Consider the following 15,242-nt stretch of genomic DNA (forward strand, 5'->3'; position numbering starts at 1 on the left):
CAGCCTTGCAGAAAGGCAAGCTTTGTCTTGAAGCAATATTCTGCTTCTCACCTGCTGAAATTACTTGGGACACACAGTGTACCTGGCTTTTGCTTTTATGTTTCCGTTATCCAAGAGTTGGTTGGATTTAGCACAAATGGAGAAGTGAGCAGGCAGCAAGGCTGCTGAGCCATGGCTCTGTGCATCCAGGGCAGGAAGGCGAGGTGGTTCATCGATAAGTCAGGGGAGGGTCAAGGGAAACCATTTTCAGCTGATCTCCACAAAGCTTGCTGGCCAGGAGACCAGGGACTGTGGGATTGACTCAGACCTCGTTCCCCACTGATTCACCCTGCAATTATGAGATTGAGCAGAAATCGTAAACTCCATCTGAACTGTAGCTGTCCTTTTCTTTTTTTTTTCCACTCCTGTGGTTTGAAACTATGTAGAAACGTTTTGGAAGGTTTCTCAATGCATGAGTTTAACCCTAAGTCTCAGCGGGAGGAAGGTATTATCAGGGAAAGGCAATTACTGCTTTAGCTGCATGCAAGTCACATTACCTTTGGAAAGAACCACCCTCTCGCCAATAGCTGGCTTCCCACTCAGGGCTTGGCAGGTCTGGAGCGCTGAATTCGGATGAATTTTGTAAGAATCATTACACAGCAGTAGTTTCAAAATATTAGTCCACTAATGACTTCTTTGCACCAATGAGTGTGTGAGAAGTGAAAGCAGCAGAGATTGTTACAATCCTCGGGAGGGACGTGACGGTGATGCACGTAATCCCACTTCACAGTCACCAGTGCTGAATGGCTCTTAGTCTTAAAAATTGGGAAAGAACTCCATTTTCTTGAGCTTTGTGTGTGAGAAAACAGGATTAGGTACATTACGAATGCAAAAATATCCCCTTCTGGGAAATAAGAGTGGTGTGTTGGCATTACCTTCCTGTCTGCAGGAACCCAGCTTCAAATCTCAGTTGTCCCTAATGATGGAAGTGACGTTACTGCAGTCTCCTGCTCCCACGCACGTGTTTGGGGTGAGATGGAACTGCCATGGGCTGCCCGCTGCTCTGCCTTAAACCCGCTCCAGAGGTCGGAGGTGTGTGGGGCAGAGCTGTGTGCTCTGGGATAGCACAACCCTGTCTTCTGTTCTGCCTTTGTGGACCAGGAGGAAGGGAGCTCTCAGCCGGTGTTTTCCTTACCCGTGTTTGCTGGGCAGAAAGCCTCTCTCCATGCTGCCCGTTTTCCGGTGGTGGTGCTCACTACCTGCACTAATTAACTGTTTCAATTCGGATGCTTTAATGGAAAAAACTGTTTTAAGATATGAAAGTCATTATTTGTACATGCCTTATGGGCAAAGCGCACAGTTGTTTTCCTCCTGGTACAGGTGCCCATGGCTGCCCAGGTTGGTGAGAAGGGGAGCTGCTGAAGCCACGTGAGTTACAAGCAAAAATGAACCAACACAGCGTTCAATCCTGGAGTTTTTAATGAGCAGGGAAAGTCTCCTGGAGGTCTCCCCGTCTGTTTCTAGTTATGAGGATACTTTATCTCTGCAGGTCTCTCCCTTCCCGTAGTATCCGAGGGCCTCACGGACACTCATGGATGACTCACATCACATCTGCAGAATAGGGAAGTATCCCCGTTTTAGAAGCGGGGACTAACGCGGGTCGTAGATGTATGACTTGCCCAGTTTCACACAGGAAACATGTAACTGAAGTGGGAATTGAGCCCAAGTCACATGAGTTGAGCCCTGGATTGCTGTCTGCCCTTGGCGAGCCCAGAGCAGCTCAGCAGATGTTACGCGTGTGGAATTGGTTTGAGAACCAGGCGCACTCATCCAGAGGTTGTAGCTGTAAATACGAAGCTGCTGCTGCATGTGGAGGGGTCAGGATAAGGTGGGAAACCAGCACTGAGCTGGCGGTGAGGTGAGAGGAGAAGGGGATGAGGATGGAGCCCACCCTGTGGGGGATGTGCGCTTATGGACACCCACGTGCTGTCCCTGAGGTGCACACTGGCTTTATACTGAGCCTGCTGGCATTAACCCCTGCTGGCTTTGTCTTTCTGCAGCAGTGCCTATATGCATCTGCTCTACTTCACTTGTATCTAAAGAGCATGTCCCCTTTCTTCTGTTAGTGTTTCCTTTGTCAGCTGTGATACGTGTCTGGACTCACATCTGGATAAACTGTGGCTTGCGGAAGTAGCTGATTGCTGGGTGCAATCCCTTCATCAGTCTTGGGTATTAGCAAGAAATATCTGTGTGACTTTGCTCTTGGTGAATCATAGAATCATAGAATCATAGAGTGGCCTGGGTTGAAAAGGACCATAATGATCCAGGACCACTAGACCAGGCTGCCCAGAGCCATATCCAGCCTGGCCTTGAATGCCTCCAGGGATGGAGCATCCACAGCTTCCTTGGGCAACCTGTTCCAGTGTGACACCACCCTCTGAGTAAAAACTTCCTCCTAATATCCAACTTAAATCTCCCCTGTCTTAGTTTAAAACCATTTCCCCTTGTCCGGTCGCTATCCACCCATGTCAACAGTCATTGCCCCTCCTTTCAAATCCATACCTCTCCAATTTAGAGAGAAGGATGTGGTGATGGGCCATGTCAGAGGCTTTGCAGAAGTCCAGGTAGACGACATCCCTAATTGGTGCATGGAGTTCAGCGCTGGGTTTGTCCAACTTGTGGCTCTTCAGCCATAAAGCACGACTCTGAAGGTGGAGGCAGGAAGGTGGAAGCAGGACCCTGGTCTTGCTCTGTTCTCCTCCATCCCACAGAGCATTGGGGTGAAGGTCCCATTTGTTTTTCCTCTGTCTTTCACTGCAGATACTGATGCTCTGTGAGTGGTTTGAGTTGTGCTCTGAGCCATGGTTGGGTTTTAGGATGCAAAGCCCCAAGGGAGGAGGAATTTCAGCCCTCTCCCAGCCAAACAAGGGCTCACTGCACCATGGCTTGTGGCAGCTGCAGGGTTCCAGTGGAGCTTATAACACTTCCCCAAACTTGTTTCCACTTTGGACCTTGGAACTGGGAGGAGACAGGGCTGTGTTTGGGCACTGCCATGCCGCTCATCCTCTGCTTCTTCCTGAGCTTCTGGGAGTCAGGATGGCAAAACAGGAGTGCAAAATTGAGCTTTGAAAAAATGACATTTCTCTCATGGCTGCGCTTGGGCACACTCATCAGAGGAGAGGAGGCTGCTTGCCTAAGTGTTTAGTTTCCAGACTTATTCTCATTTAGATATTTGCATGGCCCCATATGGGGGCCATTTTTGAGGAGGAAGAGAATGGGACCGTGGGGTTCTGAGTAACATGGACAGGTCTGTGGTACAGGACTCAGAGAGATAAGGAAGTCACAATCCAGAGCTGGACACAGCACCATTAAAAGTCAGTGTGGCGGCAACTGAAGACATGTTGGGGGTTGTGGCAGGAGTATTTTGGGAACAGCAGCCAAAATTTGCTACTATCCTCTGTTCTTCTGTGTTTCAGAGGAGCTGTGACCACATAGGCAAGGAAGAGCTCTGCTTAGTTCTGCCCATGCCTTTGTGTTATTGTGGGTCTGAGCCCTCCTGCTGCAGAGTGGGTTGCACAGTGCCATTGAGCGTAGGATTTGGTTCCTCCATTGCCATGGTTGGAGCCATATGTTCTTTCATGGAATTGCAGTGCTCATGTCTGTGAAGGAGTTGTCTTTTTCTTTGCACGTAGTGTATGCTCAGGCTTGTTCTTCAGAGTTCATCTTCACTTGGGATCTTGCTTTGCCTAAGCCTGATCCCTGTGCAGGTCAGTGCATTCATGTTAGGAGCTCAGTGGAAGGTAAGTATGGAGGAGCTGAATGGTCTACTTAAAAGTAGAGATGGCCTGAATGTGTGCTTGCCAATCTGTGGTGTCCACAGAGGAGGAGAACCCATAGCAGTGTGTTCCAGCAGCGTGCACATCACCATCAGGGTGACCTTGCTGCAGGAGGTGAGTGCAGTCACCGAGGGCTTCTCCAGCTGTTGGGACTCCGTTTGTGTACTGTTCTGGTTACCAAGCAATCCTTTCCATCAGGGCATCTGATGTAACCCTGTGTGCTCACTGCTGAGATGGCATTTTAATATCCAAGCACTGTGATTCCAACGTGCTCTTTCTTTTACAGACTGAATTAAATCCTGGGCAAACGAGGGAGAGACACCATCAAAATTACAGGCTATCAAGTCCACTGTAAGTAACCTCTGCTTTTTCCGGAGTGAATTACCCTGGATGTGTGCATTGCCCTTTGCAGTGGGCTCAGCCTGGAAACAGGAGTTGTTCTGTTCTTTGTCTGCTGTACTTAGCTTTTTCTTTGATAAACATGGCAAATTTTTGCCTGGCAAGTCCTGCCAATGCTGCTTCAGCATTTTATATTAATGAGCATATATTCAAGAGGTAATGATCTACCAGTGCTGCCCACTATTTACATTGCGAACCCCTTTTGGCCATAAATCACTTTGAAAGTCCAAGGGAGCATCTGTGCTGTCATTCAAAGCTGCAGCTGGGATCTCATTGTGATGATCATGATCTCCAGGCAGCAGAATGCACTGTGCTTTGCCCACAGCCCTATCTGCTCTGATAAGACGTTGCCTTGCAGAGCTTTGTAAGAACCAAGGAACTCTGTGAGCTACTGACAAAAGGGATCTGGTTTTCCTCCGCTGTGTCTCTCCACATTGATTAATCTGTAGTTTAAAAATAGGAAAATGCTAAATGTTAGTGGTTGTCAGTAAGAAGGGAGGTGTACCTTTCTGCAGAGCAGAAATAGGAGCTTGTGTTTTGCTTAGTTCACTCATTTTCACAAAACCTGTAAGATTCCAAATACATTTAACATATGTCAGCTATGATAGACATTGTTTAAATTTGATGGAAGTTGGCCAAATGGCTTAAAAGTTATCATGGAGAGTGACCAGGCAGATTTTCCAGTAGCACACTAGATGCTCTCATCTTCTTAAAAACAGTCTAAAATTCAGTGTGTGGAAGAAAATGCTGTGTGTTGTGGTTGGAATGGTACGGAAAGGCAGGGTTTCTGCTGGAATATCTTCCTGCTAAGCCTGCTGGATCTCAATCTGTCTTACACAGGTCCAAACAGCAAAGAAAACCCTTCCATCTGCTGCGGTATTGCAAACAGCAGAGTTTTGCCACCAGGAGGGTTTTAAGGAACCACTGTAATGAGATGTTTCAGAGTGGAAGCAACAGGCAAGCAGCATAAAGCCAAGCGCTGCAGTTTTCCACATCTCATTTGGAAGGAATGGGTCCTGGAGGCCAGCCACAAGATAGAGGAAGGATTCCTTCAAATGTCTTCTCAGTGACGTTCCCACCTGGGGCTCAGGTGTCAACCTGCAGCACTTCTCTGCCAACTTCTGGGAGCTTCCATCCCAAATCTGATGGCAAAGAGCTTCTTTCAGGGTGTTTACGGGGTGATGGTCCTGCACATGTGGGGTCAGCGTGTGGCTTGGCACTGGCTGGTTTACTCTTCCTCTAGTCCTTTAGGAAGACTTAGATGAGGTTTAGGATTTGGAGAGTCTGTGTTCCTGTGCATCTTCACAGAAATCCATTGCAGCTATATTGAAATAATTCAAAATACCAACAAGGCTGTCTAAAATAGCATTTCTAAGCATTTTATCTCAGGCTTGAGGGTGAAACTCTGGTCCCATTTTCTCATTCCTTTCCTTCATCAAGGTGGAAGTCTTTGTTTCTGTCTTACAAATGAAACAGGCGTTTCTGTTCATGTTCACTCCATTGCACTTCAAGGAAAACCCTGAGAAATTATGTTTGAATAGAAATAATAGCTGGAATCCTCCATGTTAATGCCTGTACTTTGGATTTGGCCCCAGACATGCAGTGTTAGCAGCTGGAAACTCCGTCCCATAAAATCCATGTGACTTTTTCCTTAAGGATTTGCTGACGTTGTGCCAATGCTACGCATTGCCTTGCTGTGCTGATCTACTGAGAAGGCAGTGCAGAGCACAAGCTAAATGAAAGTCAACACTGCTAAGCAAAAAGAGTAGAGGCATAGCACATGACAGAGAAAAGAGACTGCTCAGGTCATGTGGAGGTGGAGATGAAAGTAAAAGCAAAAGATGTGCCTTTTCTGAGAAAAAAATGGGAGAATGAGGAAAGCATGATGGTAAGGGACAGGGTTTAGTGGGGAAATATTGGTAGGTGGACGGTTGGATTGGGTGATGTTGGAGGTCTTTTCCAACCTTGGTGTTTCTATGATTCTATGAAAATAAAGAGACTGGAGTTTTTGAAGGCTGATTTTGGCTGAGAGAAAGCAAAGAGAAACTGAAGAAAATGAAGAAAAATAAGGTGAGAGTAGGCTTTTTTGTCTACGTAGTGATCCTCCTTAGCTATCTCAGGTTTTATCCAGTGGGGTACTGCAGGGTTGGGCATCCACCCTCAGCCCTTTGGAAGCTCTCATTCCCTTGTTCCACCATGTCACCAGGCTCATGGGAGAGAAACACTCCCACAGTTTTTAGCTTCAGTGGACTTCATGTTTTTCTGCTGCTTTATTCCGCGCTGCTGAATTTTCCTTGGAGAGGTATCAATCCAGTGAAATGGTATCCAGCCAGGAGAATTATCTTTTGCCATTGCCATTCCAAGGGCCATTTCCAGTAATGGAAAAAATATGTAGAAAGTAGCCTGAATTGCCCCAGAATGGTCGTGCTCGCTGCTGTAGGCAGCAGGTGTGCTTCTTCATTGACCAGTTCTCTAAATGCTAGCTTTTGTGCAGAGTTCCTGACTAAATCAGCTGCAGCCCATGTGTTTATCAGAGGACGGTCTGAACAGTTGGGATGATATTGAATCAGCTCAGAAAGCTTCCTCGCAGGCCCAATTATTTTACACTTAGGAGTGGATATAGAGTCTATAGGAGAAAACATTGTTAACATGTTTTCAGGCTTTATTTTGTTGGCAGTTCTTAAATGTGAGTGTGTGAGCTTGTGGGAGGCAGCATTCACTTTGTGCTTGCTGCAAAAGTCTCATCTGCAATCCTCTTCTACCAAGTTAATGTGCTCTGTGTGTCATGAGTGGGGCAAAGAACACAATCTTGGGCAAAAATGGATGTGATAAATCAGCTTCCCAGCTGCCTTTGATCTGGGGTAAGTCCTGTGCCGTAAATACAGCGCTCCAAGTGTAGCCCAGACCACACTTGGTCGGCACAGAGGAGCCAGCACTCTCAGAAAGGGGTTTCAAAATGTAATTAATTACGCCTCATAGTAATGAGCACATAAACATGAGGCACCTTTCCTAGCAAGTCAGGGCAAGTGCAAGGCTGGGAAGAAGCAAAGTTTTTGCTGGAGGAGATCAGAAATAGGAAAGCAAAGCATTAAGATAGGAATGAATTTTCTGTGCATATACCTCAGATGTGGATGTCAGAGCAGGCCAGGTAATCCACTGCTTCAGTTATTAAGAGATGGCAAATCAGGGCAATTAGTCTCACTGATCTGAAATCTTGATGTGGGATGCATTGTCCCCGTGGGGTCCCACATTGGCACCTGCACCTCCCAGTGATGGTAAGGGAGGAAAGGGAATTTAATGACTTGAACCCTGACTTCTTCCCATCTAAGGTTGGATGAATCAGTCCCATCCAAAGAATAGTCAATTTTTAACCACTCCTGTAAAATCTGTTTTGTAGGATGCTACCATATTTTTAGACACCGCTAAATTAAATTACCTGACACCCCACATCTGTTCTTTCTCATGGAAAGCGGAGCATCCACAAGGTTGAAGGACCAGATAAATAGAGGATTTTGCATGGAACGCAATGAACCTCTTCTGCTGGCTCTTCGTCGTTGCTACTCTGGATGAGGTTGGGCTGTTGGGCAGCTGAATGCTCAGGCACATGGGGTGCAGTCCCCTGTGCCTCCCTGTTTCGTGTGGTTTACTCTTCAGCCCCATCCCTGCACTCTCCCCGTGCACAGGTCAGGATCAAAGCAGCGGGGCTTTGAGCAAGTTCCCATTAAACCAATGCCATTCTGTTGTAGCAAAGCAGAGAACACTTTGATAAGGAAGATACTTTCTTTTTTAACTTACTGTAAATTATAGGTATCAGTTTGCTTCACTTAAGAAGCACCAGCCTTGGGAGCACTCCTCCCACTTTCTGTTCCATCTCCTGGTGCTGCTGTCTTATTTCAGTGCAATCAGAGTATTTCCTCTCCAAGTGTCTCATTAATAGCTGTATTTGATGGCAAGCATGGTAGGTTTCGTAGAGCTTTCCATTGTAAGGAGGGTTTGTCTTTATAAACAAGCAGTTTCGACATCCTGCCCATATGAAATATGGGCATAGTATAGAGTTGGACTTGCATCATTGCTTGGCAGCAAAAGGCAGGAAATTAAAGCAACAAAATTTCAGTAAAAGAGTGCATGTCCTTTCTCTTTGCCTGCTATTGTTGTAAGTGACACAGAAGATTACTGCAAGCTTAGGAACGGATTTCATGCAGAAGGATTTGCTTTTTATTCATCAGTGAATGTATGTGCTGCATTAGGCAGTGCTTTGTATATAGCCAGTTTTACTGTGTAGTCTGTTTGGAAGGGAAGTGCAATTACAGAAAACCGTAAAACTATAAATGTTTGCAGGAGATTAGGAGGAATACACATTCAAAGCCATTTAAATACATTTTTCAGATCCGAGTGTGCTTCAAGTTACTGTATTTGGTTGCTGCTGCAGTGCCAGCTTATGTGTACTTTACACTGAGCTTAAGTCCCTGAGGTTTGACTTAGTACGATTTATGTTTAGATTATCGTTACAAGTGATGTCTCGTAAATTGTAGGCATTCAATCAGTTATTCTGAATTTCTTCTTGCAAAATATTTACAGTTGTTCTCTGTAAAAGTAGCGCTGTTTAATTACTGAAATACAAATGCTGAAGTCATTTTTTTCTGTTTGTTTTTCTCTTGGTTGTAATTACAGAAATGTGGGAAATACTTTTCCAAGGCTTTTGAACTCAAAAGTGGAACAGAAGGAAGACACAGGGGGACATACACCGTTCAGCATTATTTTCCTTGCACAGGAAAAAAAGATCATTATGAGATGAGCGCTAAAGTCTCAAGTTTTCAAAGGTTTGCATAACAAACAAGAGACACATTGTGGGTTGCATCTTGACTTTGAAGGCTTGCCACTGTCAACTGAAATAAAATGGCAAGGTTTAAAGCCTTAACCAAGTTCACAAGGAAAATATTTGGACTAAAAGTTTTGGAAAGTTTTCTCTCTTTGAAGTAGTTTGTCATGTGTTACCAATGTGAACTTTATTGACCTTGAAACGTTTTTTTTTTTTGAGTCAAATAGCAACTAGTGACACTTTAGTAAAATCTTAAATCAGCAACCATCTCCTGGCGACTCCGGCTTCGTAGCAAATGCAGGCAAAACAGGGAATCTGCAGCAGAGACCTTTATTATTCGTAAATGAAGCCTGCCAAAACCTTCCCGAAATAGCATTCAAAGACCCTTTTAAGGTCATGGATCCTGAACAAAGCCAGAAGAGCACAAAAAAGGCTGAGGAAAGTCCAAGAAAGAGGCTTCCCAAAGGAGAGGCTTTCCAAGGCAGTATTTCATCTGCAGCTACGTATCAGGGCAGCTCCGCTTCTTCGCAAGGAACCCCTCTCCGAGATCTCATATCGCAGCAGCACTTTTCTGGCTCTTTGCCGATTCCAAGAGAGGAATCTCAGGAGAAGACTGGACATCAGAAGCAACCTAAGCCTTCCTCCTTCGAGCACCCTCCCCACGTCTCGCAGCTTCAGCAGCACGCACTGTCACCAGCATTCATGTCTCCTGGGAAACCCGAGCACGTCCTTGAAGGGCCCACATGGCAGCTAGTTGATCCCGTAAGACCAGGTCCCTCTGGCTCCTTTCCATCGCCCGGGCTTCACGCGCATCACGGCCAGCTCTTACCTTCCCATTCACCTATCATTCCTGGAGAGGACATGCCGTCCGTTCAAAAGGTCTACATCCCTCGCCCTTCACAGGTTTCCTTAAAACAAGCTGAGGAAGTGCACAAGAAGGAAAAGAAACCTCAGAAGCCAGGCAAATACATTTGCCAGTACTGCAGCAGGCCTTGCGCGAAGCCAAGTGTGCTCCAAAAACATATCAGGTCACACACAGGTGAGAGGCCGTACCCTTGCATTCCATGTGGCTTTTCTTTTAAGACTAAGAGCAATTTGTATAAACATAGGAAATCTCATGCTCATCGAATAAAAGCTGGGCTGGCCTCAGGGATAGGAGCAGAGATGTATCCGTCGAGCTTGGAAATGGAGAGGATTGGCGGGGAGGACTTTGAGGAGCCAACAGAAGGAGAAAGCACAGATTCGGAGGAGGAGACGGGAGCGATGTCGGGCCACCCCGCAGAGCTCTCCCCCAGGCAGAAGCACACCCTGCTGTCCAGCAGCCTGCTGAGCGCCGGGAGCCAAGGCTCCAGCCACGACCGCTGTTCCCTGTCCCATTCCAGTATGTCTCAGTCACTCGAGGACAGCAGCCAGTTTGCAGAGCCACCATCCGACCAAGCTCTGAGCCATAAATCGGAAGATACCCACACGATAAAGCAGAAGCTCGCACTCCGCTTAAGTGAACGGAAGAAGGTCATAGATGAACAGGCTTTCCTGAGCCCTGGGAGCAAAGGAAGTACAGAGTCGGGCTACTTCTCGAGGTCAGAAAGTGCAGAGCAGCAGATCAGCCCCCCAAATACTAATGCAAAGTCTTATGCAGAAATTATTTTTGGGAAATGTGGTAGAATTGGGCAAAGGACTGCAATGTTGTCTACAAACACAACGCAGGGGTTTCCGCACCTCTCTACCGAAGAGAAACCCAGTATGGTACCGTTATCTGTGCCTAGAACACAGGTTATTGAACACATCACTAAGCTAATTACAATTAATGAAGCTGTTGTAGATACCAGTGAAATAGATAGCGTTAAGCCTAGAAGAAGCTCTTTATCTAGACGTAGCAGCATTGAATCTCCAAAGTCTGCTGCTTATAGGGAACCATTTCAGTTTGATATCAAGTCTGGTTCCAGTAGCCAGTTGGATGCATCAAAAGCGTTGACATCCCACGGTGAAAAAATGAAGCCCGAACAATCATTGTTGTCACTTCAGCAATCCCACAGTGCCACAGAGACAGTGCCTCTCCTAAGAAGCCACTCAATGCCTTCTGCTGCATGCACTATAAGCTCCCCACACACCTTTAGAGGTAGCTATTCATTCGATGATCACATCATGGAGCCTGAAGTCTTAAGCCGCAGTCAAGCATTTTCTTCCCATCCTCGAATGCTAAAACGACAACCAGCTATCGAGCTACCTTTGGGAGTAGAATATGTCACAGAGGAGGTTAGCTCTGCGAGCAAAGAAACTGTTTCCAAACCTCCCGAGGAGCCTGAAACCAAGGAAAGCGATCTTACCAAAAAGTCACGTAAGGGGCCGAAAGTCAAAGGGTTCATGTACGAATGTAATGTGTGTGGTGCTCGGTACAAGAAAAGGGATAATTATGAAGCCCATAAGAAATACTACTGTTCAGAACTGCAGCTCTCAAAGCCACGTTCTTCCACTTCCCATACCTCTTCAGAGACTGAGAAAAACGTCACGGATCCTGACACGTGGCCCCAGGTGATGCATTACAAGCTAGGGAGCACTTTGGAGCTTACCCCGCTCCGAAAACGACGAAAAGAGAAGAGCCTGGGCGATGATGAGGACCCTCCAGCTTTTGAGCTGTCGGATACTCCCTCCTCCAGCGCTGCGCCAGGGGCTCAGTTTGCAAACCCGGCATCATCTGACGTCGCTTTAAACCTAACCCGTGAATCCATGAAGTCACCAGCAGACCCGGGGAAATCCGCACCTTCTGATGTCAGTGCCAGCTTCCATTCCAGGAATACCAAACTGGTTTCAAGCACGGAGGGCAAAGAGAGAAGGACAACCTCAAAGGAGATCTCTGTCATCCAGCACACGAGCTCCTTTGAGAAGTCTGACTCCATCGAGCAGGTGAGCGGCTTGGAGGGCGAAGAGAAGCCCACGCCGCAGTACCCGTCTCAGCCAGCTGTGCAGCACAGCCGCCCGCATCACTCCCTGCAGCCCAAGCTGGTGCGACAGCCCAACATCCAGGTCCCAGAGATTCTGGTCACGGAGGAGCCCGACAGACCAGAAACAGAGCCAGAGCCTCCTCCGAAAGAACCAGAAAAAACAGAGGAATTTCAGTGGCCACAGAGAAGCCAAACGCTTTCTCAGCTCCCTGCAGAGAAACTCCCACCAAAAAAGAAGAGGCTGCGGCTGGCAGAAATGGCTCAGTCCTCCGGAGAGTCCAGCTTCGAGTCGGTCTCTCTCACCAGAAGCCCAAGCCAGGAGAGCAGCGTATCCCATGGCTCCAGCCATTCTGTGTCGTTCGATCGGGAAGATCACAGCAAGACAGAGCCCAGCAGCCAGCCTCCTGAATCCCACTCCAAGCCTCCAGGTGTTGGCTCCCACATGCTGATGGTCCCGAGCCACCACCATCACCATTCCAGGGAGATGCGGAGATCTGCCTCCGAGCAGACGCCCAACGTGTCCCATGTTTCCCAGATGTCGGAGACCCGCAGCAAGTCCTTTGACTATGGGAGCTTGTCCTCCACGCCTGCCTCCACCCCCGGCCCCTCTTCCTCCTCGGCTCCCCAGGAGAGGAGGAAATGCTTTCTTGTGAGGCAGGCGTCCCTCACCAGGCATCCGGAGCACGATCCAGACCCAGCCCCAGCAGGCCGACCAGAGGCAGAAGACCCAATTCCTTCCTCGAGCAAATCTCCCTCGACAAGTTTGCCCCATCAGCCACCATCTTCATCCCCTTTGCCCTCGCACGGTACCTACCCAAGCGATAAGAGCCAGCCAAAAGACAGCCCCCAGCCTGCGTATACCCAGCCCTACACAGAAGCCCTGCAGGTCTTCCATCCTGTCCCCCAGCTAACGCTGCACGAAAAGCAGTTCCTCTCCCCGCAAGTTTCCATCTTCCCCTACCAGCCCCTCCTGCCCCAGCCGGGGCAGCCTGCGGAGCTCTTTGCTGCACACACCATGTCCGACCTCCTCTCCGCACAGCTCACCGTGCCCCAGCTTCCCCCTTCCATCTTCCAGACCCCTCCACTGCCCCTCCAGCAGACGCTGCTGCACCCAGGCCCACTGCACCTTGCTCCACCGCTGATGCCGCACCCCACTGAGGTGCCCTTCAGACAGCACCCCTCCTTCCTGCCAGTGCACTACCCCAGCTCCTCACCGATCCCTTCTGCCTTTTTCCTGCCTCTTCAGTCTCAGTTTGCTCTCCAGCTGCCAGAAGCTGGGGGACATTTACCGCAGCTCAAATCCAGTTTATTTCCAGCAGCAGGGGCCTCCAGCCTTTCCCCGTGCACAGAATACGGCTCAGACACTCGGTTGCACCCCCTGACCCGCACGACAAGTCCTTCCGTGCCCGTGTCCACGGCTCAACTCGTCGTTCCCACGCGGTCGGACCCTATGGTGTCCCTCGTGGTCCCCGTCCGCATTCAGACCAACATGCCATCCTACGGGAGCGCCATGTACACCACGCTTTCCCAGATCCTGGTCACTCAATCCCAGTGCAGTTCCTCTTCTATTGTTCTCCCCAAATTCGATGATTGCCAAGCCAAAGGCACCCTGGTTTGCAGTGCTGATGTGCACAGCCTCGGGTTCGATCTGGCGCAGATGATCACAGAGGAGCAAAGGATTTTTCAGAGCCCATATCTGAGGGTGCCCTTACCTCTACCGGAGCGAAAGGGCTGCATCCCGCTCACCTCCCCAGCAGACAGCGTCCTTGGGCTGGAGGGAGGCCCGTCCACTGTTGGTGGAAGCAAGAGGATGCTCTCTCCAGCGGGCAGTTTGGAGCTGACGATGGAAACGCAACAGCAGAAAAGAGTGAAAGAGGAGGAGGTGTCAGAAGCAGAGGAGAAGTTGGAGGTGGTGAAGCCACCCAGTGCAATAGAGGAAGGGAAAAAGCAGGATAAAGCTCAGTTTCTTTCTGAAAGACAAGGCAGGGTTGAGGTTGAAACACCACCTAGTTTGTCCTTAGAGCAGTCGGAGCTAAAGGAAACCCCGAGTACTTTGCATCAAGACGTGTCCCGGTCCGGTTCTCCAAGCTTCGAGGCGCTGGAGGAGTACCAGCAGCCAGCTGGCAAGCAGCCCCTCAGCAAGGCACCTTTACAAAGTGTGAAGAAAGAAGACTCCAAAGAGCCGGTGGAGCAGCCTCCACCAAGCCCTCCAAGCCCTGCACCTCTCTCTGAGGTCCCTCCAAGTGCAATGAAGTCTCGAGAAGGTACGGATATGAAGAAGGTACTTCAGTTCCCCAGTCTCCACACAACCACTAATGTCAGTTGGTGCTATTTAAACTACATAAAGCCAAATCACATCCAGCAAGTCGACCGGCGGTCTTCGGTGTATGCCAGCTGGTGTATTAGCTTGTATAACCCCAACCTTCCGGGTATATCCACTAAAGCCGCCCTGTCCCTCCTGAGGTCCAAGCAGAAGGTGAGCAGGGAAACCTACACCATGGCTACTGCTCCACGGCCAGAGGCAGGCAGGCTTGTCCCGTCCAGCTCCAGGAAGCCCAAAATGACAGAGGTAATGCAATCCTATATATTTCTCCTCATCTATTTGGATACATGGGAAGAGGGGGACGAGGGATGGGGAATTGCAACTGTTAGTTTAATAGGCATTTGTTCATCCTTTTCTCAGTTTGGTAAGTTCTCAGTGAAACTTATAGAGTGAAGAAAATAACGCCCACTAGAATCCCCCCCAAAAAATGATAATAAAAAAAAAGGCAAGCCTGCTCCAAAGCAATGTGCCGTATTTCTGTTCTCCAGTTTCTACTTGCCTTGTAATCAAAAGAGCATGTAGGAATCACCACCGCACCATGAACCGCCACTGCTCGAGCACAAAGGATTAGACTTGATTTGCATTTCTGTCTCAATATTTCAAATAGCTCTGCAATTTTATTTTTTTTTTTTTATAAATGCTGTTATAATTCCCTACATTTTGCATGTTATAAATGAAAAAGGATTACCTTGGGGAAATGGGATTCTGTCTGGTTGTGCATCTACTGATCTCACGTTAATGAACATGGAGAGGCATGCTTAAAAGTATTTAAAAATATTAAAGGGAGATTTGCAAGTGTATTTAGGCTCCCAAAGAAGTGTATAGGCATGCAGTGACATTTATAAAAGTGCCTCAGTAGGTTAGACATGGAGCCTTGTGAAAACAGCCATGTCTTTTAGCCTATTTAGTTGATGTCCTTAGCTGTCTGCCTGCTCTTCTGGATA

At 48.1% G+C, this 15,242-nt stretch overlaps 1 protein-coding gene across 8 annotated transcripts in view; it reads left to right on the forward strand.

Moving 5' to 3' along the window:
* HIVEP3 (human immunodeficiency virus type I enhancer binding protein 3) overlaps window positions 1–15,242 on the forward strand; it is a 217,495-nt gene that overhangs the window by 148,825 nt on the left and 53,428 nt on the right. For all 8 annotated transcript variants that reach the window (XR_002432459.1, XM_021375167.1, XM_021375172.1 and 5 more), the window contains 2 exons: window positions 4,102–4,166; window positions 8,886–14,544. Coding sequence is in view for 7 of the 8 variants with exons in the window: in XM_021375167.1 (XP_021230842.1) it covers window positions 9,430–14,544 (5,115 nt within the window). In the remaining variant the exon portion in view is untranslated. The remainder of the gene's footprint in view (window positions 1–4,101; window positions 4,167–8,885; window positions 14,545–15,242) is intronic.

Source organism: Numida meleagris, chromosome 22 (assembly GCF_002078875.1).
Source record: "Numida meleagris isolate 19003 breed g44 Domestic line chromosome 22, NumMel1.0, whole genome shotgun sequence".
NCBI lineage: Eukaryota > Metazoa > Chordata > Aves > Galliformes > Numididae > Numida > Numida meleagris.